At 34.1% G+C, this 24059-nt stretch overlaps 1 protein-coding gene across 4 annotated transcripts in view; it reads left to right on the forward strand.

Annotated features, from left to right (window-relative positions):
• RALYL (RALY RNA binding protein like) overlaps positions 1–24059 on the forward strand; it is a 357282-nt gene that overhangs the window by 158192 nt on the left and 175031 nt on the right. For all 4 annotated transcript variants that reach the window (XM_015619704.2, XM_033512315.1, XM_015619702.2 and 1 more), the window contains exon 2: positions 22857–23135. In XM_015619704.2, coding sequence (XP_015475190.1) covers positions 22880–23135 — 256 coding nt within the window. In that variant the 5' untranslated portion in view covers positions 22857–22879. The remainder of the gene's footprint in view (positions 1–22856; positions 23136–24059) is intronic.

Below are 24059 nucleotides of genomic sequence, written 5' to 3' on the forward strand. Positions count from 1 at the left end.
ATCTTTTCTGGCATTTATTACAGTGATCAAGCAACTGAAATAATCTGCATATTATGCAAACCAGTCTGTTTCTCAGGAAAGTTTTCGGGCTTTTTATATTAAGAAAAATTTAATGCAAAGACTTGTTGTTAGTATGAGAAAAGAATTGGATCTTGTCACAAGAAATTCTTGTTACTGTCATCTCTGGGGATTAACCTGTTTCGGGAAATTAAAGGTTGTGATATTATGAGTTACATCATCAAAATGTTTTATTGTGGGTGTTCTTAGAAGCATGAAGGAATGTTCTATTTTGCTTCATGGCTAACTGAATTATTGTCCTTTCTACCAGTGCAACCATAAAGATGATTATAAGAACTGAAGCTTTAAAAAGTGGAGATTTCACAAAGTGGGTTCCTAGCCAAAGATAATTTCAGCAAGAAAGGTTAAATCAACTGGGAAAAGAAAGTTAACACCACTTGTATCTTTAGAGTCAAGAAAGTGAAGATATTAAAGAAGGAAAAGGTAGTTTATACGAAATTGTTGGAAATAACAGTCTATGAACATGCAAAAGACTCTCTTTAATCTAGATTTAGGAACAGCTTTGGAAAAGGTTTTTACAACCAGATAAAATTATTAGATTTAAGTTCATGTAAACAAAATTCAGACCTTAGGAAAAGAAAGCAGACTGCTCCCAGATTTTATGATTTAATGTGGATGTTTAGGCAGAGGAAAGCTTTTGACCAAGCTTTCTGAAACTGGATGCCTTTCATGCAGTACTTGCTGCAGAATCCTTTCTACAGAAGCTTTTTGAGTCACAGTGGCAAGTCTTACATAACTTTCTACTTTTCAGCTTTTCAAAGGAATAGGCATTTATTAGGTAAAAATATACTTTCTAACAAAAAGCAAACTTCACTTGATTTTAATTATAACACAGAAAGGAACAATATTCTAGAAGTTGAACTTTACCAAATGTTGGAAGTCCTATTGTCGTTCTCTTAGTCTATCCATTCGATAACACTTAGTTTTCATGATACTGATTGGGCTTGATAATCTTAAAGGTCTTTTCTGACCTGAACAGTTTTAGGATTCTATGGAGAGTCCCCCTCAGAGACAAATTCAGAACATTAAAATTGAGCTTGTGATCCAAGCTGCCCTCAGGACGTGGTAAGGAGCTTAGGGAGACCAATGAGATATGCAAGATGCAGATGTGTGGGCAGAACAGGCACATTGTTGTGATTATTGTGATATTGTGACATGTGATATCACAGCAATGAAAATTGTCCCCTTCTGCTTCACCATACTCCTCAAGCTAACATGTCTATTTGTCCAAATAGATGCTGCCTTCAAGTAACCCATCACTCAGAGGTGCATGGTTAGCAGAACAATGGCTGTCTATTTCATGAAGCAATCTTTTTTTTACATCTTTTACGTGATTGAAAGCAAAAATTGCTCTTTTTGCTCCATTGTCTGTCACTGTTCTGCCATCCGCCATTCATTTGATTGTTATAACATCTCCTTGTGTCTTATTTGACATGAGATCATAAATTCTCCAAGGAAGGATTTGTCTTTTAAAATAGGACTTGTACAGCAATTAGCATTTTGGCTTGCTGAACTTTAACAGAGTTTTCTGATCTTGCCCTAACATAGCATATAATCACTGAAGTATGAAAAACAGATCCAGAAGGCATTTTAAGACTATATAATCTGTTCCCTGCTCTAAAACAAGGTTTAAATATACCTGTCAAAAATGAAATTGATATATGTCCAACCTTAAAGAGCTCCAGAAACAGAGGACCCACAGCCTCATAAAACATGTATATTCAGGGGTTGTAGTGTACATTTTCACTGTATTTACTACGCATATTTTGCTACTGCTTTTATCTGCATTCCTTTCTGTAGTTTAACTTAGCATTTTTTATGTTTCCATCAGGTATATGGAGAGTACATTATTTCCTTTTACAGCAGAAACCTTTCATGTGTTTGAAGTTTGATCATCTTCCCACTTCATTATTTTCCCTTGACTATGAATTACGTGAAGATAGCAAACAAAAATCCCATGTTGCTATAAAAACCCAAAAACCTGAGAGCTGAAGTTAGTATAAATAGTATAAAGACACTAGATGAGATGCTGAGATTTTCCTTCTGACCCAGAAAACTACAGAAACATGAACTGTGTAGATAATTGTTTCACTTGCACAGTTACAATAGAAGGTGCCTGACAGTGCTTTGTGGACTACAGAGGATATCACAGGAATGGTCTCAAGGGCTTTAGAACTAATGTGGATGTTTCCACTTCATTACTTTCAATGGACCACAGTCTGATCTGTCTGCATTAATGAATGGTTACCCCTCTGGAAGACATGCTACTGGTTATATTCTAATGATGACATAATTAGGAAGCAGAAATAGATCTCTGTGAGAGGGCTCCCTGTAGCCTTGGCCCGTGGGCTCCTTGGTTTGATTGTGCACATATTCAGGATTGCTGAAGCACGGAAAGATGAACTGTATGGTGTTAGAGGAAGCATCAGAGTGATAAAATTATGTGTATTTTTTTGGGAATATCGATTTTATTGCAGTTTGGAAGTTATACAAATTTTTGGATGCTGATTTTTCAGTAACATTTTCATTTTAAGATGATATCTGAAACGTAGGTTGGAGAGCATTGCAGCAAGCTACACCAATAGTTCTAGCATTAGCACTATAAATTTTATTAAAGTATTTTGATAGTAGGAACATAATGAATGTATAGTATAGTACAGTATAGTACAATATAGTAAAAAGTGGGTGAAGTTTTCTGAGGGTTAAGTTTATGGACAGAATGACCCCATGTCTGGATTGTAAAAATGAAGCTGAGAGCAAAGACTTGTTTTGAGTAGGACTTACAAATAAGATTTCAATGTGATGGGCAGAACAAATCAAAAACAGGAATAATATGTGAAATATCTTCTATCTGGTAAAAATTTGGCCAGCTAGAATGTAAACATAAGACACTTGTACAGACCATATCTTATATCTTTTTGTTTGTGTGGCTGTGGCAAGTTGCTTACAATCATTACTGCTTACAGAAAAATAAAATCCAAAGCTAACAAATTATAGCTAACGCAATGCTAAACTTTGGGACTGAAATGCCCTTCTATCTGGTATCATCCTACTATGTGGCAGATGATAATTCATAAACTGTCTCAGATTATATGTAGACATATTTTAGTCTTCTTTGATGCACTAATCCAATAACAATTTAATTGACAATATGGGAAATTTAAAATATGCTAATTCAGTATATTAGCCTGATCTTTGATTTTGAGATGATATTTTAAATTATTTCTCTTATAGTATGAACATATTTATATATTTACAGGTAGACATAGCTGAAACAAGTTAGTCTTTCTTCTGTTCAAACACATTGGCTTTTCTGCTCTAAAGGGGAGTATGTGAGCTAATTTTCTTAATTCTTTGTAAGAGCCAGGAACCAAAAATTTGAGTGGCTTATGCAATATGAGTTAAAGCACATTATCCAGAATAATTAGCACTACTAGTTGTATGACTATGATTAAATGTGATTTAAATGTCTGTTTAAAAGTAAGCAACAGAAGGCTCCTTCTAATAAAAGCAGCACAGAACAGAATGTTATACCAATTTGCCAGTTCTTTTCAGATCCATGTCTAAACTACATGTCCCGACTAGGTATCCCATTTGCTACAAATAACATATTGCTTTGGCTTTGAAGTTTTTATTTTTATATTTATAGATACCATTAGTTGAATAATATGATGATTCCACCTCTTTCTTTTTCTCTAAAGTTATCCATGTCAAAAATACCGTTTGTTCACTTTTTGCTTTGATCTCCATGTTTACGTATGATACAGAACTGTCCACGTTTTATATTGCAGCTTGTGAATGTAACATCAAGTTTGCTATTTGCAACTGACTTTGCTTTTTCAACTGGCTACTGTAGTCACATCATGTTGTGTTTGATGTTATCCTCTAGTTCCCTGAGCAGTATCTGAGTAGAGCACCAGCACAGTGCTCAGACCAGAGCACATTCATACACATATTTATGAAAGCTTTTTTGTGGACAGTGATCACAAAAAGAAAATTGATTTTCATTCAGTTTTGAAAAAACCAAATAATACTAGTACTTCTTAATGGAAGAACAACTGGATTAATTGTCATTATGTTATGGCTATTCTCTATTTTCTATTACTATACCTCTGCATAGCAACGTAGAAACTTGTATGTTTTAATTAAAAAAATTCACCTTCCTTTTGTGCTCTACTACTCAGCCATATTTCTTAGACTTAAGTGATTTAGCTAGATCCCACATCTTGCTCTTTTAAGTACTGCTGTACCCCATGGTCCCATTGAAGTTACAGGGAGCACTGGTGCAGTGTGCTTCCATCCAGCTCAGCTGAAGTTAACAGAACTGATCTCCTACTTTTTCTAACAAAGACAGATACATCTATAGATGCACTGGATACAGTGGTAGCCTATAGAAGTTATTATTGCCCCTTGCTACTTGCAGGTAGAATTTGGTATTTGCAATATCCATTTGTGACACTTTACCTGACACTTTGTGAAAAGCAGGATAGCATGGCTATCACCCAAGATAAGGGATTAGGGCACTGTGCAACTATTCTGGTCCACAGGCTGAGGAGAGACTGTGGACTGGATCTCTTAGAAGAGGGCCATAACCCACCCCCTGATGCTCAAAGGAACGGAGGCGTCAGCAATATCACATCATCTGTTTTCAGTCATTGTCCCACTGTTGGTTCTCTGGGATCACAGCATGAGGCAGGCACACATTGCTCCAGAGCAGGTACTGCTACTAGGTCTAGATGTTTATTTTTTTTTTTGGCAATGGCATAGCTATGCTTCTATAGCTTTTGCTCCACTCATTTTTTTATAGGAGCATTCTAATAGATCTTCTACAGATTTGCAGGCACCATAACGCTGACCACGAATATATGTGTGTGTCCATTATTTCATTTTTTGGCACTCTAAAACACAAATAATTCCTATTTTTCTAACATAAATGAAGAGACTGAGAGAGGAGAATTAATATTTTTCTTTTTGGAGTATAAAATTAGGACAGATGAAATGCAAGGTTCTTTCTGTTATGAATCACCAGCCATAGGAAGTTGAACAAGGGAAAGAACCGGATTCTGCACCTGAGATGGGGCAGCCCTGGATGTACAGACATCCTGGGGAATGAGATACTGGAAAGCAGTGCTGGGGAAAGGGCCCTGGGGGTCCTGGTTGATGGAAAGTTGAAGGTGGGTCAGCAGTGCCCTGGCAGCCAGGAGGGCCAGCCCTGTCCTGGGGTACATCAGGCACAGCATGGCCAGCTGGGCAAGGGAGGGGGTTGTCCCACTCTGCTCTGCACCTTTGCCTTCTTTGCATCTCGAGGCCTGGGAGGCAGTTTTGAGGGCCACAATATAAGAAGGATATTAAACCATGGTGTTACTCTGGGGAATGAGCCTGTGCAGGGCCAGGAGTTGGACTCAATGATCCTTCTCAGTACCTTCCAACTGAAGAAATTCTGTAATTCTGTGATTCTGTGATCTTGCATCACAGTGGAACTGGAAGAGGGGAAAAAAAATAGATTTCTGAATTGACATTAATTTTTATCTTAGTGTCTCTGCTCATTCTGAAGCCTCTTATTTCCATTACTGTCTCCAGCAAGGAAGTTAAAAATCATAGAAGCAGTCATTTTTATTGTAAAACTTGATTCACTTAACCACAGATACAATCCTTTTCATGTAAATGAAGCCGTGTTTCTTTACTACTTTTCTAATTTAGAAATTTGTAAATTATGACCATTTACAAGTCTGTGCTATTTCTTACCATATAGGTAAAGTGAAACTTTTGAGTCTATTGAAATAATTTTTTCTTGGCCAGGGAGAGAACCCAAGAAATTAGCTGTGAGAGTAATTTCTTGTTTTCATACATGAGAGAAAAACTACTCTATCCATATTTTTTTTTTCCCCAGCTTGTTTTTCCACAGTACTTTTAGCCATTTTGATCTTCCCTGCATTGGGCACTCTGTTTACATTCAAAATTAGATCCCTGCTGTTTCAAAACTTTGATTCAGTATATCATGGTTTTGCACTTGCTTGTTTTAAGTCCAGAGCATTTTCTGGTGACCTTATACAAAAGAAACCAGAGTAGTTCCTGATGAGTTCTACTGAGTCTCAGGCTTCATTCACTGTTTCATAGATGACACAATGACATCTTTCTATAGTTCAGTAAGAGGCATTGCTGGGCTGCAGCAAATTCCCTTGCCTTGCTTCTTAACTGTCTCATTTGCTTGGATCTGAGGGTGGCAGTCTGAGGAGAAAACCATCTGTAGATAAAGAGGCTCTGCCTGATTCCAATGGGAGAACAGACACAGGAGATCAAAATTTTAATCTTCTGTCATTTCCAGAAATCCTGCTAAACCAATTTTTTTTTTTAATGTGTTTTTTCTGTCTGTGTTTAATTCTTTCATACTTGCCAGGCAGCATCCTAAGCATTTACAGAAATCAATACAAGCTTTGGGCTTAGGAAGACTGTCCCATCATAACTTTAAAAATCAACCCTTTTCCTCTTGGTACCCATGGACAACACTGGTTTTGGAGTTACACAGACCTCCTGCTCCACTTGAGAAAAAAGAAAAGAGATAATAGGAAAATATCAGTGGTGAAAGACAATGCAGTAATTTTGCTAGAACTTTCTTCTGTACTGTAGGTGCTGTAGTGGACTCATGTTCAGGATTTTGTCTTTCTTATTTCTGCTAAATGACATATTTGGTGATATCAGCCTCATGCAATCACAAGAATTCTGTGAAAACCTTAGTGGAAACATTGGCAGGAAAATAATTCACGTGGAACTCAAGAGAAGCTGGATAAAGAGAAAAATCATGTAGATATGTTTTTTACATTTTAGGGTTTTTCCCCTCATCTCTCATGAAAGTTTGTGATGGGGTGAGAAAGGGGTTTTTCTATCCTGAGTGCTGTTGAAAAGGAAAAAAAGCCAGAATGAAATAAGCAGTGGATACAATTCACTGCACTATTTCAGTCAGAAATTGCTGCCACACGGACTCAGACTTTCTAATGGCTTTTCACAATCAGCCATCTGTAAGCTTCCAATTGGTGTGGTGCCTGCAGTATTTATTTTGAAATGCTATATAACCCACAGCATCTGGGAATACCCTCAAAACATACTGTGCAACCACAAACTAAATAAATGTTAGGGAAGATTCAACAGATTCTTCCACATATATATATATATTTTGTTGTTGAAACTTGCAGATGCAAGGCCAGAATGGAATAAGGTTCATCCAAGTGTAGGTAACATTGTGTGCATCCTTTTAAAACTGCCCTGTCATTGTGGACATTCTTGTTCCTTGAGATATAACAATAATTTTAAACCTTGATGACAACATTAACAGATACTACAAGAGATTAAAGTCTTTCTGTCAACCACTTTGGCTATATTTCAAATGGAATTCTATGTGTATATGAGTAGTTGATTGGGACTTAAGTCTGAATCCATTTGTTTATAGAGATATTTTGAGACAAGAAATTTGTTTATTTGTTGTTATGTTTAGACAGAAAACCTCCTTCCCATCAAGAGATATTGTGAAAGCAAATTTGTTAATGTATTTGTGGTGATGCTACTTGGCACATGAGGAATAATAATCTTAAAACTGCAAAAAATTTCAAGCAGATACATTTAATTTTATGTCAAATTTATAGTGTTATTTCATCATGAAAAATGGAAAGAGAATAAAAGTCAAAGCACTTTAAATGGACATTTGCAAAATAGCACTGAATTCTACCATATATTGATGTTTTAAAATATCCATCTTCCTGTCTCATTGTGTCTTCTAGCTTTTATCCAAAACAGTACATTTCCTTCTGGTTGTTGCTATGGCTTTAGTGTAAGAAAGTATTTTTGTTTTAAATTGACCTGGAAATTTTCCTCTTTTTAATTCAATCAGCAATCTACTCTCCACAACATTATCCTCAAGCAGATTCTGTTAAGAGGTGGAAAAAACATTCTACAGCATCCTTTATGTCATTTAGTTAATTCTATAATTTCAAATTAAATAAAAATATACCTCTATTTGCAAATTGTTACTGTCTAAATATTCTTTAGATGCTACTATCTGGAAAAAAAAAATGTAAAACAACACTTCAGCATTCAACATCTTTATAATGTACTCTTTAGTGTGTACATGTTTAATAAACATAGAGAAGGATGTATATTTGAATTTAGACAATCATTAACCAAGTTTGTAGCAGTTTCTTTATAATCCTTACCTGAGTTACCTGAGAGAGTGTTAATATTTTCAGATTTTCAGCAGAATTGTTCTGCTGTTCACCTTAAACATTTAGTCAATTTCTAGAACAGAGAAGAAAAAAAAGAGTCTCAAGCTCTTTCTGAAAAGTTAGCTAGATAGTTGTTTAGATAGATGGCATGGAAATATGCTTTTCTATCTTTGGACAAAGCTTTGATTACAGAAAATTATGACTCTGTGTGGATATCTTCATTCTTTACTTAAGTGTAGGATGAAGGCAAAAGCTGTGAAAGTATTTATGGTAGCACAAACACCATGAACCAGGAGATGAGTTTTTATTACGTATATGGTATGTTTTCGTCAATGATGATTTATGAAAAAGTTCACTCTGTATTTCATAACAAATTCCACCACCAAAAATTTTAATAGATTGACAAGTTTATGTTAGGTATTTTCTCATTTTTCTAAGGAACTCCTTGAAAGGATTGTCTTGGTAGACAGAAACTGTGAAGAAACTGGTCTGATTTTTATGCTTTGCAAAGCAAATGTTACTCATGGCAAGGTTGTTTCAAATATCTGCTTTTGCAACTAGATTGCCTGTATTACTCGTATTTTCATGTAGATTCATGTACCACTTCATACTCATGTCAAGCAGTCCAAATATGTAAGTTACCTGACTGAGAATATATAGATCATACAGCAATAAACAGGAGAACAAGGTTTTCATTCCCTCAGACATCTTTACTGTCCTTAGACATTACAGTCTACACCTTACCTTCAAAATTAGTCACGCATTTCACAGATTTCTTGGTGCAGCAAGGAAAGCAGGAACTAGTGCAGAGCTATATAATTTGTTGCTTTTCTGAAGATGTGTGCACACGTAATGCCTAATTCATCTTGGACAAGTTGTAAAGATCTTGATTTCCAAAAGTACTTTAGCCTTTCAGAATGGGTGGCTTCTCTGGAGGACTTTCCAAATATTCAGAAAGAGGGAAAATGCACCAAATAGTAAGTTGCTATCTTCAGATTACCAATTTATAAAAACCAGAGATAACTGCAATTTTCCACTCTTTCTTAAGTGCATTTACACTCTTTTTTATTATACACCTTGGAGGAATTGATAGAAAATAAATAGCTCAATAAAAGGTACCAGAAACATCTAAGGACATAACTTTTGAGAGAGAAATAGTTCTGTGGCAAAAATTCATCCAGATCTTTCTCCTGATCATGACAAACTTTTCCATTGTAAAGGTACTTTTTCTTTTATAGAAGATGATAGCACTTAGTTTCCTTATATAAATATCAAAGATAAGGGTGAAAGTCACATACTGAATAAAGTGAAAGAAATAAGGGACTAGTAACCATTTCCTCAGACACCTTTCTCTTAAGGATTCTAGCTCTTTTCTACAGTGAAAAATATAATAACAGAACAGTAAAAAGCATTGAATCAGTACATTTTTTGCTGTAAATATACAGATAAATCAGACAATTTTTGAAGCAAGTCTTACAAAAAAATTTGTAAGCATGGGTAAAATTAAGAAAAGTCTATTTTAAATGGCACAAAGATGATGACATTGATGTTGCTCAACTACCTCTCACTCTTCCTTATTTGACAATTCTCATCACTTGCAGAAATGAGATACCTAGGAAATGATGTTATGCTGGTATCAAAACAGTTATACACTTTTGTAAAGAAAAAAAGTAGTTTTTAGTAAGACTTTTATTGCTGTTGTTTTGGGTTTTTTTCCAAATTGACTATAAGAATGCATAATCACATTAGTAGAATAACTAACAATACTAATGGAAATCCAGGACTGTTGTATGTAAAGTGATTTTCTAACTGAGACTTGCATCTGAAATGGCAAGTGTAGTCCCTGCTGAGTATATTTTAGTTCCAAAATAATTAATATTTGTTGACAAGACCAAGTTAAGTGTGCATGCAGCATCACATGTCTTGTAATTAGTTGGGATGATAAGATAATACAGACTGAAAATAATCAATTTGAGCTGCCAAAGCTGATCACTTAAGCCAAGTGAAAAAACACAAGCAACATTCTTCCACAGATTTCATGCACACTCATAATTAGCTTTTCCTGCTTCTTTGGTCTTTTTATATTTCAGCTCTGAGTAGGCAAGTTTCATTGGTGTGAGTGTTTTTGAATGTTTATTTGTGAACTGCCTGAGCAAATCTGGTGGAAGAAACATATTAAGAGCCAATTGGATACAAATTATAATGTTGAACATACTAAATAAAATTAAATCTATGTAAACTAGGTAAAATTAAGGAATATTTAAAATATTTAACATTGAAATGCAAGTACTAAAAAAATAGCTGTTCACAAATGATCTATATTTAAAAGAAAAGAAAATCTTATTATAAGCTGTTGAATACAAAATTTAATGTGCATCTGTTCAGATTCACTTCAAGGGGATAATATAAAACAGTAGCAAAAAACACCTAGTTTCAATTGATACCTATATCTGTTCCAATTAAATCAATGAAAGTTATACTGTGGCTTAAAGCAGTTACTTTAATTATGTATCCTTCTAATAATATAATCCATTAGACCAGAGATTAGGTATTATGACATCATGAGCTATAGAAAAGTCTTTACAGGGTAAAAAAATTGAGAGATAAATTATTTATTCTAAATTATTTGCTCTAACCAGCTTTTACTGCACTCCTATCAGATACTTTACAGCTCTACAGCTTGATGCAGAACATCAAGCATAATCAATAACATAAATTATTTAAGTGTAAGACTCATTGGGAGGTTTCTTTGCACTCAAATTTTGCCTATCTTGTGTGATACAGGAGAGATAAAATTAATTCTATTTATGTTAAACATTTTGGATTTTTATGATTGCTGCTGAGGTTTCTAAAAATTTTCTTTCCAGGCTTGCATTTTTTGCCTTAGAAATAAATCATAAACCACTTTGCAGTTTTAAAATTTAGTAGAAATATTTTCCTTCTTTATGGTCCTTCCCATATATGCATACAGTGTGAAAACAAAGAAAAAAAACAATGTCCTTCATGCTCATTGTTACTAGAATAATCCTTTTGTACTCTTTAAAAATGCAATGCAGCTGAAAGTCCAAGGGTTCTTTTTTATGAAGCACATTAAGAGAGAAAAATTCAGATAGAAAAGCTGTGTGACAACCTACATACCAGTGTAAGTGTTCCTCCTTCAGGTTCAAGGAGGAAGAAAATCGGCAGGAAGGGCTGAGTGGCACGGAAAAAATAAAGTGGGCTCAAGTAAGAAATAGTGTGAATGGACTGAAGCATGGGGAGAAGCAGAGAATATATGAGACAGGTTTTATAGAGGTATGGTGATGACATTTATAATACAAGAATTCAGTACAAGAAAAGAGTGTGACTCTTTAGACTTATATCTGAATAGAAATTGATTTATTTTCTGAGCTATCTCATTGCCAAGTATTAACCAAGCCCAGGAAAATGCAGCCAGTACAAAATTATACAACATTTAAATGTATACAGATTTGGATCCCAGAAGCCAAGTTACCTGCTGAAATAAAACAATTAGACACTGTCCTGGAAAATCACAATTTTCTCAAATATGTTACTGGAACAGCTATACCAACAGTTTGCTTGAAAAAGTTCACCTTAATCTGGCTAATTGATGTTCAGGTAATCTTTTTAGGGGACCATCTTTGGCATATTCCAATTCTATGGTTTATGTTTAAACAAGTCTCTAGAAGGACATAAAATTAAAAAAAATAAAATACTTAGCTGAGTAGGGACTATGATCATTGTGTTTGGGCATCAGATGTCTGCTAGAGTAAAATCATAGCTCCACTAAGAATTGCTATCATCCCAAACTAAATTAAAATCTTACTTGCATCTATTTCCTGCAGCAGAAAGTACTTGCAGAGACTACAAAACTGTAGAAATATTGGAAAAAAGTTTCTCATCCCATTTTTATGTGGTTTCTTGCAAAAGTTAAAGAGGGAGCAGATAAGACTTTTTGTGTGTATATACAATTTATTTTAGGAAAAAAGGTTAAAATAGCTTTTCAGGGGTTCTCAATGACACAATATTGGAACACATTGCTTTTAACACATTTCTTAAGCTATCTAGCATAAATTTTATATGTTATGTGGCATAGTGTAGGAACTGCAGGCTTTGAGATCTCTAAGTAGCAAGGAAAATATTACTATGCTAATTTTCATTTAATTTCCGTGTCTTAGCATGTAACAGAAAAACAAACAGACAAATATTAATTTTATTTTTTTTAATTAGAAGTATCTAGTAAAGCTTTGCCATGAATATTCACATAGATTTAATTACAAAGTAAATGTCAAATATTCTTGAAGGTAGTCCAGGAAGGGAAATACAGAGCTAAGAGCATGAAGCAGCCATCTACAGTGATTACTAAAAAGCCAAGGCACAGACTAAGGAGACCAGGACTGCAAATTTTAATTTTCAGCAATAGAGAATCGAAGGAAACTTTCCATTGTCTCAGAAAAGGTCCTAAATATTGAACTAGCAGTTAAAATGCTGAGAAAGGTACTGCAATTGGATATTGTGTCCTTAATATTCACAACACAGGAAAGTTACTGAAATAGTCTGTAGGCAAGACATGTTAATGCATGCATTGGGGCAGGCTTAACCATTCCATACATCTCAAGCCACTAAATTTTGAAATCACTTCTGCAGAACATTAGGTTGCTTGTAAGTTTCAGAAACCAAAGTGCAATTGAACTTCAGATGCCTTTACTTTCAGATGATAGAAGAAAAATTATTTCACAGATAGCTTTGAATTTGTTTTTATGAAATGTCCATAAGAGTCTGTGGATCTAGTTTATAAGAACCTTGCACATGTTTGCATGACTGTGGTGATTAAAAAGAGCTGAATCAGATTCATATACAAGACTCTAACAAAATCATCATTAGGACATATTCATATTTTCTATGAGTTTTTCTTTCTCTGTATTGTATGTAGAGTTGATGGAAATTCTTAGTATTCCACGTCAAAAATCCCATTTTCACATTTTGCATTCCAAAATCACATTTTCACATTCATTTCACACAATGAACTCTAAAGTTTATCAAGGGAAGAAATACCAGATGTTTTGTTGTATATCCTTGGTGGTGAGAGATTTCTTGTTTCTCAATCACCTTTGTAATTTTAAACTTTGATATATGCACATGAGAGGCTTTGTAGATAAACTAAAAAAGCATTCTGTTGTCTTGTGGTGACTGGTATCATATCTCCTTGGGTTCCTGACTCAGGATGTGCTGTACAGGCTAAAGAATAAAAGCAAAGCTGTGCAGGGATGTGGCAGTCTATCAGATGTTGTCTGCAGATGTGCTTTTATTTTAAAGATGCAGTTGACACCTGACCACTATAAAAATCTAACCAGCCTGAATAAACAGGGTAAAAGAATGAAATGGAAAAGCCCAAAGCTCATATGTCAGTGATTTACTGCATAATGCTGGGAAAGTTACTGGCAGAGTTAGATATCAGAAGTACTTTGTTGTACGTAATAGCTTGTCTTCTGGTAAGTCGGATGCACAGTGTGGTCATTTGGCATAAATCCCCAAGACATGATGGCAAGAGGGACATTTTTGAGTGAATACAACAGAAAATGTGATTCCAATTTGACTCTGCTTATGAAGTTCAAGTATTCTTAAATACCTCTTAGCATTATGAAAGATTAAGTAATTATTCTGATCAACTAATATGGGATATAAAACATAAAAATACCCATTAATAGAAAATACAAAAAAATATGGAGATAATACAGAAACACAAGAATACCATTAATCCTCAAAACAAATTCTTATGTTTTCAATTAAACAGTATATTTTCTATTACACTTACTACTGCTACAGAATTTTTCTGGTATTTTGCGTTTTTAAATTTTATTCATGCAACAACCCAGTGAGCTGGAATATCGTCAATATTATTGCCAGTTTTCGAAGAAAGAGGACAAGGTGGAGATGTTAATTGACTTGCACAAGGTCTCTTATCAAGTCTGTACCAGAGCTAGGATTACAATTTGGAAGCTCTTGACTTCTTGTTTGGTATTCAACAGCCTGGACCATGACATTCCTCAAATCCAATTTCAAATTCTTAAAAATAATAGAGGAAACATAAGGGAGAAAAATGCTAGTCAAAATAATGCTACCGAAAGTTTTGTCAGAGACTTTGATAGCATAAAATTAGTCTATCTGTGAGTTTATTATAGCATTTCCATGAACAATAAATGCCAGATTTTACTTCAAAAATGCATGACAAATTTTTTCAAAGCAATCTTCTTCCCTTAGGAATAATTTGAAAAATTTCTTCATATCAGCCTTGCTATGTTTAATGCCATGTGTCCCAAAAACAGCTTAGTACATAACAGAGAAGGATTGAAGAGCCGTGATGTTGGGGAAGCATCTAACCATGACATTGGTACCCTTATTACAGTCACTTTTAAATAATAGCTTTAGATTCTAAATCATTAAAACAATTCATTAATTAAAATTTCAGAAGGTGATGTACATTGGGACTGTAAACTCCCTTGAGGGTAGAGGAAATTGATGGAGTATATTAGGAAGGTTAGAAATATAAAAAATAATAGTAGGAGACTGTCTCACTTGCCAAGGCTCATTTAATCCTCACAGTGATATGAAGCTGAAGAGGAAGCATAAACACAGAGGGAGGAACACTGCCAAATGCCACCAAGCATTTCTACTGAACACAAGATTAGCTGGAAATGTCATATGACAGCAAATATAGTGAGGATGTTTTTAGGTGATCCATAGTATCACGAAGTCACCAAGTGAAGAGAAAGACAGCAGTCCTGCAGATTTTACTGTCACTGCACTCAAAAATGAGGACTGAAAACAGATTTAGACCATCATAGAAAGTCAGAATGCTTTAAAAATTATTAAAAATTCAGCAGGAATGAGTGATTAAAGAAGATTAAAATAGCTTGCTGTATAAATGATAAATGATGACTTAAAAAAGATGACATGGCTGGCTACAAATAGATGTGGTCAAATTACTGGAAGTGAAGGGAAGTATACCTTTTGCTTAAAGTAGGCCCCAAAATTGTTCATTTCCTTTTCCAAGAACCTGTCTGACAGCACATAAAAGCAATGTATCCCAATACGAAAAGTTTCCATTATTATTTCCTGGATAGACATATCTGGCACATAGATCACAAAGATATGTTAAAGAAAAATATCAAATTAAACACATTATTTTAATTGCTAATTAAAATTTGTAATTAATTTATTAATTAGTATAAAAAATGCCCAAATTGTGCTCTGTTTCTTAGAGACATTTTGAAAGGTGAAGTATGACCTGCAGGAGAATAGCAAAGATCCCATTCTGGAATCTCCTAAATGACCTCAATGTCCAGATCTGTAGAGTATTCCCTTGAAGTGTATATCTCTTTAAGAAATCACAGATAGTGCATTATCTTTATTCCATTTCAAATTCCACTTCAAATTCTAAATAAGTAAATTTTTTTTGGTTTTTTTTTCTCCTGATTTCACTGTTTGCTTTCTCTACTGATTTCTGTTTCATGTTGTTTGAACAACTATACTGGTATGCGCTATCGTGATTACTTTTTATCCTAGCCACCAGAGTTGGATCTTGACAATGTTGAAATAAAGAAATCCTTGTATTTTATAGGGTTTAAAAATGATGGATAAAAGGGACCCATATCTGAGTGCTCATCAAATGTCATACTAGAGAAATCCATTTCTTTACAGGATTATTTTCTACAAGCAAAGAACAAAGAGCATGTGAATAGGAGGGAAAATCACGATTTTTCTGTGCTGACAGTTCCATTTCCTCCTGCCCATTTGGGTGGGAGAAGGTTCCAGCACCATGAGCTTGCAGGACAATAAGAAGCTTCAATTCTATCCACCTGTACAGACCTTAAACCTTTTCCTTTTTCCTCCCACTCCTTGGCAGTAGTGCTGCTCCTGGGACAGAATGCACATATTCCCCTTACTCTTCCAGAAGCTTAAACAACTAATGTAAAATAACATATCTTTAAAAGTGGTTATTTTTGTTGGTATGTTATTATTAATCTCTAGCTATTTTAATTTTTTTAAGAAGTAGATAGGTTTTATTCACCTTCCACAAAGACAGTATTTGTCTCTTTGAGAAGAGTGACAGCAGAAGATGAAGTGAGATCTGCTGTATCATTTTATCTTTCACTCCTTCATTTTCTACAAGATGTGGCATATTGATGCATATTGTCATTTATGCAGCTCCAGAAATTCCAGCTTGAAGGGAGCATTGTCCGTGTTACAGACATGATGTGTCAACCCCTTCTTAAATGTCATTGGAAGGAAGCAAAAAGATAAACAATATAAAAATAAATAAATAAACAAATAAATAGGCAGGATATCTAGAAAAGAGAGAGAGAGGAAACATATTCTTTGACTTTGATGATGACAGAAAAGCCTAGAATATTTTGATGTGAATTTAACTAAGCATCTTATGAATAACGTTTTTCTTTATTTGTGTGACCTACATATAGCAATTCATTAAAAATTAATTTAAAAAATAAGGAAAAAAGAATTTCTCCAAACAAAGTACATTTTATCTGATAGCTTTCTGTTCTCTCGCTTCCCTCCTTCCATTTCTCCCTGCCATCATAAAATATCCAATAGTCATGCTTCCAACAGGTACGAAAAATTTCATGGGCTTTTTTTTCAAGTACTGATTTAACTGAGATAAAATACTTTTAATGACTGCTTATTAAAGCAATTAAGATGAATATTGAATTTTCTCCATAAAATATTGGTACAAATGCAAGATAAATCTATGTTGTGGGATATTTCATGCGCAGAAGGACACTACAAATGCTTAAATATTTTAAATTTTTCTGAAACTCTATAAAAATATTAATGTTATCACTGTTGCTAAAATTCAACTGAAAAGTAGAGAAAATATATTATATTATATTATATTACATTACATTACATTTATTATATTTATTATATTATATTATTGTCATGCCATGTGATATTATTATATGTTATACATATATATGTTGGTTTTATTATATATATATATATAATAAAATATATTATTATATTATTTTATATATATTTATATATTATGGCCTAAACTTTCTTTCTTGATAAATAATTTAATAATTATTGATTCTCTAAGCTCAAAGACAGCACATCACAGAAAAGCTCAGCTATTAAAGCAACAATTGGATCTTGATATTGACAAAAGTTCAGCTTGTAACTGAGGCTGGATAGCAGAAGGGCAGAGATTGCTTGGAAATGCTGAAAAGAGCAAAACCTCATGTTTTGGGTCCGAGGCTGACCACATGTTACAGTGCTGCATTTTGTCTATCTAAGGACCAATACTATGATGTTTGATTTTTTGCCAGAATGTCCATGTCCAGCTTGACCCCCAAATATCAGAGCAATTAATTTCTCACAGTCTGTACTTGCTACTGTGGATTTCATTGTGCACACAAACATGACTGCTCATCCATGTGTCTGTTAGCGGCTTCATCTTTTTTAGAAGGACTTGCAATAATCAAATGTGCACTATGAATCTCAGTGTGTAAGCATCTTATATTAAATAGCAAAAATTAAAGTTTGGGATTTAATGGTGCTTAAAATAACCTGTATGATGGAAATTTTCAGAGTTAAAATTTTTACTCCAGGGAATTACTCGTCTGCTGTCACACAAATCTAATACATACCTGTTGGTTACTTACTGGCTCAGCTCTAAACATGATCTCAAAATGAATTTTGTTTGGGGGGTGGGGGGAAGTTGAGAGAAGGAAAAAGAAAGTGGGTTTGACTTTTTCCTGTTTCCTTTGTAAAAGGATACATAAAAAAGTTTGATATTAAATCTCTATAAAAGTATAACAGATTTATTTAATTTTCAGTTTTTTCTCAGTAGACCCTATTTTTTCCTAAAGACACTGTAAGTGTCTTTTCAAATCCAGTCAAATCTGTAGACTTTTTTTTCTATTTGGTTAAAAGTTTTTATTGTTGAAAGGAAAGAAACAGCTCCAAAATAAAAGTATGTATCTAGAAACTCATGAAAGTATTACTAAATTTAATGAAGACAATGTTTTTAAAGCAAAATTAGGTATAGATCTTGGGAAAAAAATTAAAAAGAGAGAAAAAATAGAAGAGAAAATCCAAGACATCAATGTAAATATTTCTTAGTCTTCTAAAGATATTTATCTGATTTTTCTAATTATAACAGAGTTATTACAGGTTAGCCTTGTTGGTTAATTCAGCATAGGAAAAATGCATAAGTACAACTCTAGAGACAATATTTCAGTATTTGGTAGAAATTTTACTTAGAGGTTAAGAGTTCTTCTTGGTATTTTAAACTAACAGTTGTACAGTTAGAAAAATGCTGGTGAATTGCTTTCAGAATCCCTTTAACTTAGATCCTCAGACTTTTATATATCCTAATTTTTTCTTGCAGTTTGACCAAATCACTGTCTGTTCAAAGATAAATTTTGCATTTTACTGTGTGAATAAATATTGTGAATGTGCATAAAGCAGCACAGGGAGCAGAAGTCCAATAAGATTTTTATGGTCGTGCCTTGACCCTACTCCCTAAAAGAAAAGCTTGAGAATTACTGGAATGTAGAATTTGACAAATTGTTCCCTTTCACTTTGCTTCAAGTGCTGTGTTTTCCCTGCACTGGGCTATGGCACAGCTCTAAAGGGATTGTCTCCACCACTGTGCTGTTAGGCACAGCACCAGAGGAGAAACATCTGTGAAATGGAGCTGTGGGTTCACATTTACATCTTACAGAAAGAAGATGAGTTTCACAGCTACAAAGAAATGCACTGTCATGTTGGTACTTAGCCAAACTTTGTCAGAAAATGCTGGAAAAGTGAAGGAAGCCAAGACATAAATTCTACTCCCCTTGTTTGCACTTCAAACTGACTGGTTTAAACTTTTCACTTGTATGTCCTGGATGATAGTATTTTAGTAATTTGGATGGATTACTAAATGGATTTTAGTAATTTGCATTTTCATTCCAGTTTGACACATTGGAAATGTTAATGTTTAAGAAAGAATTTTAGAGATCTATGTAGTTAAAGAAACGGTCTAATTTATAACATCTTTTTAAGCATACCAAGACCTAAACTAGTTACTTCTTGGTAGAATAATTAAATTAGCTACTGCATAAAACAATGCTATATGTAATAAAGTGCATTGAATGAATAAATATTATGAAGTTCACTGACAGCTAAGATATGCTTGGCATATAGGAGGTATTTATTACCAGAAAGGATCACTTCAATAGTAAGAAATTAGCAAGATATCTTATTGAAGGCTGCAAGGAAATGAGATTATTTCAGATATGTTTCTCTCACTGTTTCATTTCTTTCTGCATTTGAATGAGGTACAGTGTTTGTGAATTTACTCATTGCTCAGAGAATATGGATATAATTCAGTATTCACAGATGTATATTAGAAGTGAGGTGTAGAAGTTGCCATAAATTCTTTCCCATTGTAATAAAGATCCCACAGATCTTTGATCTTTATGAAATATACACAGTAGTATTGTGACCAGCAAGGCAATCAAATCTCAATCATTTGTGTTAGTATTATTCTTACCCTTTGAATTTCTGCAGCACGTTTTCCTCACTGCTCATTTGAATATGAGAGAACCCACCAGACAAATACTTTTCTTTGTATTATAAAAATATTGTAAATTTGCATTGCAAAGAACAGCTACAAGAGAGAAATATTCAATGTCCTATTCAAAGTCTATTTAAATTAGTACATAGAAAAACTGGGCAAAAATAAAATGAGGATTTTTATGAAGTAAGAATAGTTCACCAAATCCCATGTTAAATGGCTGAACAATAGAGAAATACAGAGTGTAGTACTCTGATGTTTAGAAAACAATTTTGGTGGTAATAAATAAAGACTTTCAGTGCATATAATTTTCTTGCAAACTTGACTTCTGGCAGATTTTCTGTAGATTTTTTTCTCCTTGGATTTCTTTTTTTAAAAAATATGTTGGGAGTGCTTAAGCATTCCAGCTGAGGTCACATTGTGTTAGAAGTTATATATATATATATATATATATATACATATATACATATATATGTGTGTGTGTGTGTATATCTGTATGTATATATTTATTATATATAATATATATAATATCTATCATATATACATACATACATACATACATACGTATGTATGTATGTATATATATATTATATCCCACAGTAAAAATAAATACCAGTCTGAAGATTAATAAGTGGAAACAGAGGCACTAAAAGCATTTTGCTGAGAGTCATGCAGCAGTTTGAAGAGATGGGTCTACTGATCCAGGCTACTGCTTTCTAGACCAGTGATCATACTTGTGATAAACTACCTCTATGAGTTTATTAAAACAAATTCAGCTACACACTTGATAAATGTCCATAATATCAGCAAGATGCTAAGAATTGTATTAGAACAGATACAGCTTATTTTCCCTGGATCTTTGCAAAGATAAACACAATACTCTCCACGGTAAGTTTTCTCAGTAGAGTGGTACTTGAAGTGTTGTGCAACTCAGCATCACAGGGGACACCAATTGTTCCCTGCTCGTCAACAACCCGACTGCACTGACCTTGTTACTCTTATACCATGTTACCTCTTATTTTTGGTCCATCAGGGCTCTTTTAGCCAACATGGCTGTTATTTTCATTTTGACTCCTGTGCAAGAAAGGTGTATCTAAGTTAGGGTTAAACGTCCTGGTTCTCAGAAAACATCAGCAGTCTACTTCATGCTAATATAGATCTTAGTATGCATTATATTTACTTTTTTTAAATGGTTTGCCTTCATAATATTGCCTTCATAACTACTTTGGATGTTCACAATATTCAGGTTAGCTATATTCAGACATGACTTCAAACATTCACAATATGCACATCAATCTAGAAGTATACTGTACTGAATTTGTCTTATGATGAAAGTCAGAGGCTTGCATTCAAGGCAGTGTTCCTTGTTTTCCATGATGAAATTTGTGTGTGTACACAGCATGTTATGTTTCCACAACATATTTAAAAATCAATAAACTTGGAGGAAAGCATCCTTTTTCTCTTTTTCTTCAGTGTTTTCTCTAAATGCTGTAATATAAAGTAAGTTGCCATGCTAAGCTGTTGATCAAGTGAAAGCTACTTGCCCGGCAGCTCTACTGCATACTTTCGTTTAATAAAGCAGGCTGTTTGCTGAGACCAGGACTGCCCACACATCTCCGTTGTATGTTCTTGTCTGGAGGGTGGGGTTTGTCCATCCTCTGGGATGAAAGCAGTCAAAGTGCTGATGGCTGTTTTGTTCACCAGGTATTCTGTAGAGTTCAGTGACGATGGTTTCTTTTTTTCTCTTCATGTAGGGTAGCTACTGATTTAAAATATGACATTTCCAATTTAAATGTTCAGAATAGAGGCTATCACACCTTTTCATTCTGAGTAATGAACTGAGTTTTAACTGTGAAAATTCTGTGATTCCCTTCTTACCTGAGTTGTTACGCTGATCTAATCAAAAGTATGAACAGGTTAAAAAATAGTAACATAGTTCTTGGCTGTAAGACACAGCCTATATTTGACTGCTGCCCAAATGACCTTCTTCTTCCAAAATAAGTCTTCTCTACTTAAAGCTATGCCTATTTTTGTCATTTCTGTGGTCTACTAAAGCTAAAGAAAACCTAGTACAGAGTTGGGACAATTTCATTTCATTTAATTTCCATAGAAGTAAATTGACATAAATAGAGGGACTGCTGGCAGGTGGAATTTGAATATAAATGAAAATCACATGTACTTCAGAGGGGTGAAGCTAGATGAACACAAAAAGTGTTAGGTTTTTTTCCTTCTTTTACCAAATCTTTCCCAGAAATAATGTAGTTATTACCATCAGAGATTTACCAGGATGCATTTTGACTTGTGACCTCAGATAAAAGAGTAAAGAAGCAAGAAAATCTGTATTCCTAAAGTGGTTTATTTTCCTACTTTCTAGTTCTTAGAACATAAGCCACTGTCTTTTCTCACTTTTTTTTGTACTGAATTTACAGGGAAAATTGTTCTGATAGAAACATATTGATTGCAGTAAAGAATTGTATGTTACCTGCCTTGCACACCTCACAGTGATATTTAACTGGTGAGAAATGTGCTCTAACTGACACCAAACAAAAGCAGAGTTGTTTTTCATTTTAAGAGTTTGCTCTCTACATGGCCTTGAGTGTTCATTTCTTCGACAGTACATAATGATTCATTCTCTTGCTTTGCAGTTTCTAGATGGCTAAGTGCTTAAAAAGTCAATATTGAATTTCTAAGCAGAAATCCACATATGATTACAGTAAAGCTCTGCTATCACAGCATTATATTAAGTGATGTATTGGTATATTTCACATCTATAAAAATAAGAGGTTTAAATTTTACTTTTGAGCAGTATTTTAAAATGTTCTATCTTGATTTTATTGATAATATGTTTTAGATAGTTTTATTCTTTTGAGTTGAGATTCACCCAAAGTGAAAAATGAAAAGTGAATTATTGCTGGAAAAATCATCCAAAGTCAGGGAAACTGTATGCTTAGAAAAATAATTCTCTTTGTTCTTTATTTAAGGTTTAAAGCCAAGTGATCCAACCATGACTGGCAAAACACAGACCAGCAATGTCACCAATAAGAACGACCCAAAGTCCATCAATTCCAGAGTCTTCATCGGTAATCTGAACACAGCTATTGTCAAAAAAGGTGACATTGAAGCAATCTTTGCCAAGTATGGGAAAATAGTGGGCTGCTCAGTGCACAAAGGTTATGCGTTCGTACAGTACATGAGCGAGAGGCACGCGAGGGCTGCGGTGGCAGGAGAGAATGCCAGGATCATTGCAGGGCAGCCACTAGGTAAGGATTTGTTAATACCTTTAAAATGCTGCTGTCTCTTTCCTTTCTGATTTTAATATCATCTGCTGCTTGTGCCTGAAGGACTAGCGAGTTTGTTTTGCTCTTGTTCTATCTCAGCATATTTCCAGGATGTTGGAACTGGCAGAATTTTTAACATGCAGTATGTTACTTAGGTATTACAAAATATTTAGTCCTATAAACTGCTTATTTATTAAACAGATCACTTCTGAGAAAAACTTCTTATACTTAGCTTTGTAATTCCGCTGTAGTGAACAGGATTAGACTTTTGAGGAAAACATAACTATTTTTTTCAGACTCTAGTTAGTAAATTTAGTGTAATGTAACAGGACTCATCTAATAGATGGGGCTATCTTTCATCTAATGAATCTAAAATGATACCCAGCCCAGTGATGTGTCAGATGTTATACAGAAGCAAAAGAATACTTTTTATTTGTCCTTGAAATTGTACAAAATCAAACTGTTACAGTGTTATTAATTTAGAGAAGTCTCTTATTTAAAATTAAGGTTGCACTTTTCCCACATAATACTGTAAACATTGATCACCTTAATTCCAAATAAACAAAAGAAAAAAAGTCATTTTTTTGTTTTCTATTGCATTGTCGTGAATGCTTAAGTGAAATTTAGATGTTGCATAATGCAACTTTTACCTCTGAAAGCCATATTTTATTACATATGTAGGCTGTTAATGATAAGCTCTGGAGTCCATTACTAGCCTCACCTGCCAGATAGATATAGATATATATATATATATATATATATATATATATACACAGTAGTAATGCACAGTAGAGCAAGATGTTTTGTAGGATTCAGAAGTCTTTCACTAGACCTCTGAACTGTATTGCTCATATCCAACCCCAGGTGTGTAATGGCTATGTCAGGTAAAGGGAAAATGTAGCCTGT

This window comes from Parus major, chromosome 2 (genome assembly GCF_001522545.3).
Source record: "Parus major isolate Abel chromosome 2, Parus_major1.1, whole genome shotgun sequence".
NCBI lineage: Eukaryota > Metazoa > Chordata > Aves > Passeriformes > Paridae > Parus > Parus major.